The 6,590-nt window shown below is 54.6% G+C and overlaps 1 protein-coding gene across 1 annotated transcript in view; it reads left to right on the forward strand.

Moving 5' to 3' along the window:
* The window catches only part of PWP2 (PWP2 small subunit processome component), a 17,963-nt gene that overhangs the window by 1,678 nt on the left and 9,695 nt on the right, over nucleotides 1-6,590 (forward strand). The window contains exons 3-9 of the mRNA XM_006169450.2: nucleotides 921-1,015; nucleotides 1,373-1,472; nucleotides 1,765-1,908; nucleotides 3,062-3,197; nucleotides 3,487-3,707; nucleotides 5,841-5,984; nucleotides 6,439-6,509. Coding sequence (XP_006169512.1) covers nucleotides 921-1,015; nucleotides 1,373-1,472; nucleotides 1,765-1,908; nucleotides 3,062-3,197; nucleotides 3,487-3,707; nucleotides 5,841-5,984; nucleotides 6,439-6,509 — 911 coding nt within the window. The remainder of the gene's footprint in view (nucleotides 1-920; nucleotides 1,016-1,372; nucleotides 1,473-1,764; nucleotides 1,909-3,061; nucleotides 3,198-3,486; nucleotides 3,708-5,840; nucleotides 5,985-6,438; nucleotides 6,510-6,590) is intronic.

Consider the following 6,590-nt stretch of genomic DNA (forward strand, 5'->3'; position numbering starts at 1 on the left):
AAGAGCTGTGGCTCAGGGGCAGTCCCTGTCAATGGAGGTCCCCAAAGGGACACATGACCAGATGGTTCCCAGGGAGCAGAAGCCACCTGGACCTTCTGTTCAGGAGCCCTGATGCCGTGGGTCTCAACAGAAGATAGGCAGGCCCAGTTTCCAGGTCTGGAATCTGTTCTGGGTGCCCAAGCTTAGCTGTCCTTTCTGAACAGAATGTGGTTTTCTTCTGTCTTCTCCAGGGGAGGGACTGAACTTCTCCCAGACTTGTTGGGAGGCTGTGGGCTAACCTCTGCAGTCTGGCCAACATATACCTAAGTCTATCTCAGTAGCTCTCCAGCCATGTGGTCCGAGGCTCGGTTTTCCCTATCTGCAGCACCTGCTGTGCTCGCAGTGACTGGGGCAGGGTGTGTTGGCATTAGCTGCTGTGTTATTACAACATCTGCTGAGGAGCTTCCTAGAGTAACAGCTACATCTTTGTTGAAGAAAATTTTAAAATAAAATAGGGCAATTAGAACCTTGTTCTGACATTAAAAATACTCCAAACTGTTAATACTTGTTTTTCTATGTTTGTGCATTCTGCATTCCTTAAATGGTTTGTCAATTGAATGAGCTGTCATGTGGTCAGTCTCCTTGGCTCAATGTGTAGCTTCATATGGTTTGACATCTGTGTGCAGAATCCTAGGATATGGTTCAAAAAGCAAGATCGTGTATCTAAACCTCATTTTTAAGGCTTTTAATATGTTTCACAAATTTTTTTCAGGAATGATATAGCTCCTCTTTCTCCAGGGAGGATGAGGGATAGCATTTGCCCATGGAGTCAGCAGGATTGGAAGGGTGTGGTGTAGGGGTGGTCCAAATGAGACTGACTGCACCTTAAGGTTTTCTTTTTTCTTTTGTTTTTTACATCCTGTGGTTTTTATCTTTCTCAGCAACAAATCTGACACACTGCCCTTGGCCACTCGGTATAATGTCAAGTGTGTGGGACTGTCCCCAGATGGTCGCCTTGCTATCATTGTCGATGAAGGTACTTGTCCTCCATGTGGGCAGTGGCAGGGGGAGAGGAGAAAGAAGGACTTGGGGGTGGCAGGAGGCAAATGCCGGGCCTTCAGAGGGTCACTGGGCTAAGACGGTCCACTCCCAATGGTTTTTATGCCTCGGGTCTTCCTAGGGCTTGGGGATGAGGGTATATTGGCATTGCCTGGCAGGGCTGGGCCTCAGGATCCTAGGACCAGCATTCCAGAATCCTGATGCCCCAAAATAGACAAGTGCAAAACTGTCCTGACTTTAACCTATGGAGGAGAGGTGAAAGTACCGTGTCTGGGCGCGGGGAGCAGGGTGTTCCTGGGATGGCTACACAGCCATCACCTCTGGCCTCCTGCAGGGGGTGATGCACTGCTGGTCAGCCTGGTCTGCAGGTCCGTGCTCCACCACTTCCACTTCAAGGGCTCAGTGCACAGTGTCTCCTTCTCCCCTGATGGCAGGTAAGGGCAGCCTTGTGGTGGGTTAAGGTCTAACCTCCTGCCTAGTTCCTCCCACTCGGGGTCAGGGTGTCATGGCAGCCATTTTGGTGGCATCCAGAGCAGCAGGCTCAGTGTGGCCTGGGGGGTCATAGTGTCTTTATTCCCGCCTTTGCCTCCCCCTCCCTAGCTCCTCAGCCTCTGCCCTACAGGGAAAAAGGTGGGACTTGGAGGCCCAGGGAGCCATGTGTTGAGCTCTTACAGTGGTCTCCCTACTGTTGCCATCTGGATTGCTGGGTCTCCATTTCTTCCATAGGAAGTTTGTTGTCACAAAAGGCAACATTGCCCAGATGTACCATGCCCCTGGGAGGAAGCGAGAATTCAATGCGTTTGTCCTGGACAAAACCTACTTTGGACCGTACGATGAGACCACATGCATCGATTGGACAGATGACTCCAAGTAAGCCTCATGGCATGGCCAGAGCAGGGCCTGAGACATGCCTCACCTTGGCCTAGTCTCCTTAGAGAACGCTGGGTCCATTTTTGTGTGCCCTGACTTTTCATTCTGAAATGTTGCTTCATGAGCCTTGCTGGGGACTGCATGCAGCCACTGCTATTGGGATTGGCCTCCAGTTTGGGTTGGTACCACCTGGTATTTACCACTGGAACCAGAGAATAGTTTGGGTCTTTTTTTTTTTTTCCTCCCTTATTTGTGATAGAGCACATGCACATGTTGTGCGGCAGGGAAGACCACCCTCTGCAGGATTTGGTCATGCTGTGATCCACTCCTCTAGTCCTCCAGCTTGTCAGACACCAAGCACTCATGAGTGCCCAGTGTGTTTTAGGCCGACTGAGCCAGGCACTCGAATTGCGGTCGCTCGATGGGGTCTGGCTTCTCTTGAGCAGCGCATCACTGCTGTGTCATGAACCAGGCCCAGTCTGGATCTTGAGAAATGTGGGCTGTGTTTACTTTGTGTCACTAAACCCCCAGCTGAGCTCATCCACCACACAGCGAGCAGGCTGTGGCCTGTGCTCCCGATAAGGTGGCCATGCGACAGCCGCCCCATCCTAGAGAGTGTCTGGAGTTGCTGGCTTTTTCTCAGCTCCTCTGCATCCCAGCGTGTGGCACCGCACGCAGGGAAGGGAGGCTGGTGGTGATGTGGCCTTGTCATGGGACCAGCTTTGCTCATACAGCGTGAACCCGGGCCACCCGCATGGGGAAGGGGCAGCTCAGGGCAGCATGGCTTACCAACATGCTGAGGACTGAGTCTGGGGCTAGCACACTGTTTATGCTATCTCTCCTCACTGCCCCGAGTTCCACATCTCACTCTACCCCACAAATGGAGTTTGCTTTGATCGCAGTCTTAGGCTGCATCTGAGAGGCAGGAGGAGCAGTTCCTGTTCTTGGGAAAGGTAGGAGGATGCTGCTGCTAAGGCCCCAGGAGGGGAGGCGCACTGGAGCAGATGGGTTACGATGACATCTTCCCTCACATGGAGGCTTCTCAGAGCTCAGTGCAGGGAGATAACGCGGGCCTCAGAGAGCAGACTGGTGCGCTGTCCTAACAGCCCGCAATGCCTGTCCCCAGCCTGAGGAGGTGCATTGTCTTCTGCAGGTGCTTTGTGGTCGGCAGCAAAGACATGTCCACCTGGGTGTTTGGAGCAGAACGCTGGGACAACCTCATCTACTACGCTCTGGGAGGACACAAGGATGCCATTGTGGCCTGTTTCTTCGAGTCCAACAGCCTGGACGTACGTCCCTATGCCATGATTCCTAGCCCGATAGCATTACCTACAGAGCGGAGAGCACAGGGTGAACCCTGGAGGCTGCTTTTCCCTGAGCCTCTGTGTGGCCTCTCTTAGGCCGCTGATGGCTCTCTAGGGCCTGAGAGTGGCTGTTGCTTAGGGCTTTGTTCTCTCCCAGCTCGGTACCTTCTGTGGAGTTGGAGCCAGGGGCTGAGCCAAGGGGTTCCTGGGGATGCAGCCCAGGCCAGTGGGTCTAGGGTCCGCAACTACACCCACCCTGTGCTTCCTCTTGTAGCTGTACTCACTCAGCCAGGATGGAGCCCTGTGTGTGTGGCAGTGTGACACATCCCCTGAGGGCTTGAGGCTGAAGGCCCCTGCGGGTTGGAAGGCTGACCTACTGCAGCGCGAGCAGGAGGAGCAGGAGGAGGAGGGGGAGAAGGAGACCACCATCCGTGGGAAGGCCACACCAGCTGAGGACGAGCGGACAGGCAAAGTGAAGTACTCGCGGCTGGCCAAGTAGGTCTCACGGAGGGAGGACTGCAGTGTGGGGGATCCTGGGATGTCTCCAGGGCAAGGATCAGGACATCCAGAAAACAGGCTGCACTCTGCAGGCCCAGGTGTCAGAGTCCTTAGGCACACTGCAGGTTGAGACCCCACTGCTGTTTCACTTACCTCTCTCCTAGGGTGGGGCAGGGCAAGGGCAGGAGGGAGGCTAGATGTCAGTGGTGATGCCAGGTGTGTGGTGACAGGAATGGGTCTGTCCCTGGTACCCGATGGGGCTGTTGATGGCTCTACCAGCCTCTGCAGTGTTTGGCATGAGTGAGGCTGTGGCCTTGTGGGGGACATGAAGCAGGCAGTGGTGCACTCGGTGAGAGTCAAGAACCAAGATGGGGGAAGGCACTGTGGGAAAGTTAAAGCGGCTGAATCCCATTTGGCCAACCACACAGTTCAAGTCCTGGACCTGGTGGCTTGGAAGACATACCAAGCATGTGTGTGTGCCTACCCAAAATCCCAACTGGAGGAGAGACGGAGGAGAAGGGATTGTATTGTAATCATTCCCTACGGAGACGTTTTCTCATTTTTACTCTTTCTCTCTGTCTCTGGGAAATGCATATATTCTCTGGCAAAATCTAAGTAAACAGTGCCACTGGGGAACCTAGGGGAGATGCCAGGCAGGAGTAGGCTGGGGACAGGCTTCGCCTCCAGACAGAATGTCTGCAGCCTCGACTAGGCCTAGCACCTCCCAGAGGCTCCAGGTGCCCGGGTCAGGTGCTAGGCTGGGCCTTCCTGCCTACTCAGTCTCATCCAGGCCCCTGCAGCCTAGGCTCCAGCCCACAGACTTGGATGTGAGTCCAGCTGCAACCCCAGGCCCATGGACCTGCTGTAGTGTGTTTCTTCCCAGGCTGCAGTTGTTGCCTTGCCTGGGACACTTCCAGGGTCAGGAGTACTGATGCTCCTGTCCTGGGCCCATGTGGGAAGCTGGTCAAGGGCACTTGAAGCAGGGCTGGCAGCAGCTATGGAGTGACCATGGCCCCAGGGTGGCTGTGGCATCTCCTGTCACCTGCCCTATTGTTTAGGCACCCTAGTCTACAACCTCCACCCAATTCTTTGGCACCCACTCTGTGGTGGGTTCTGTCCTTGATGCTGAGAATTCATTTCCTACTCTTGATGCTTCTCTCAGCTGGGGAGAGGAAGCGCAGAACAAGGTGGTGACTGCGTGGGGTGACAGGTAGCAGTGTGATGCAGTGCTGGGGTGAAGGGAGACACCCATGGTCAGTTCCACTCCAGGAGCGTTTTCTGGCTTGAAGTGAGCTGACATTGGGAGGAAGAGGAGCAGGACCTTGGAGGGAGGCTAGGGCAGCTGCACTGGATTGGATTTAGTGTGTGCAGATCCCAGCAAGCATGTAAGTGATGAGGGTGGGTAGAGGGTCTGAGAAGGCGTATTGGCTGGACCCCATGGCCAGGAGGATGCTCTGCTGTGAGCTGCTGTAGCTAGGGCTGGCTGGAGCAGGTCTGAATGGGCTTGGGAGCTTGAGGACATGCTGACTGGAGTCAGGGCTTAGGTGGGGACTGAAGGAGACCCCTGTGGAAGGAAGGAATGGCTGGCCCATCTTGGTGAATTGCAGTAGCAGAAGGCTCTGGGAAATTTAGTAGAAGGGACAATTGTTGGGCAGGGACTGTGTCTGGCAGTGTGAGGGAGGAAGGCCCACCACACTGGCCAGAGGTCACAGTCAGGCATGTGAGAGGGAAGGGGACGTGGGGAGGGAGGTGCTCTCAGGGTCACGATGTCTGTGGTTGGGAACTGATGATCTGTTTAGAAGAGGAGGAGGTGGGAGTTGTGGGGTCTGATGGGGCTTGGACCTGCCTGGTGGCCATGCCGTGCTTTACCCTGTCCCTAGCCCTTCCCTGCTGGGGTGCTGTTTCCCCTGGACAGTCCCACCAGTATCTGGCTCAGGGTCAGCAGATGAGAGTGGAGACCTGCAGGAGGGCAGCTCCAGCACCACAAGTGAAGGAGAGAAGTTGGAGGTGTGGTCTGGGAGGCCCTGTGCCAAGCTGTGGCCTCTGTCCTCAAACCTGGACTAAGTCGGGTTGGGGAAGCCTGGCTCTGGGGTCCTCCTCCCACAGCTCCTCCATCTCTTGGCTGCTTAGATACTTCTTCAATAAGGAAGGAGATTTCAACAACCTGACAGCTGCTGCCTATCACAAGAAGACCCACCTCCTGGTCACTGGTTTTGCTTCTGGGGTCTTCCATCTTCATGAGCTCCCAGAGTTCAACCTCATCCACTCCCTAAGGTGAGGCCTCTGCTCGCTGCAGGTATGGTGGTTATGGGCTAGCAGAAGGCTGAGCTTTGTCTGCCATGGCGGTGAGAGCCAGAGCCACAAGGAGGCTCTCCCAGGACATTTGCCTAGCCTCAAATAGAGAACAGCTCGGAGTTGCTGCCTGAGGCAGTCCCAGCGAGCTTTGGTCTCAGACATGGATCTTGTTTTATTTTTTGTCCTCTTTGTGCTCTCATTCTTCATCTTTGGGACATAGAAAACATTAAAACACCAGTTTCACAAAATGGAAGCTTCCAGGGTTGAACACTAGCCATCCCTCTGGGTCTTCTCTGGGGTTTTAAAAACAGCTCGTTGAAATCTTGACACGTGGGTAGGCTGGGTGGATGCAGAACCTGCAGCAGGAAGGGAGGGCTCAGTGGCCCAGGGGCCAGACACTCCTGCCTTCTCACACTGATGCCTTTCTGCTCAGCATCTCAGATCAGAGGATCTCCTCAGTCGCCATCAACAGCTCTGGGGACTGGATCGCCTTTGGCTGCACAGGTTTGTCTTCATACTCGGTGTCAGAACCAGAGCAGATTACCAGGACAGCACTGATGTCCTGGGCCACAGCATGGGTTCAGC

Source organism: Tupaia chinensis, unplaced genomic scaffold, assembly GCF_000334495.1.
Source record: "Tupaia chinensis unplaced genomic scaffold, TupChi_1.0 Scaffold147038_1, whole genome shotgun sequence".
Lineage (NCBI taxonomy): Eukaryota > Metazoa > Chordata > Mammalia > Scandentia > Tupaiidae > Tupaia > Tupaia belangeri.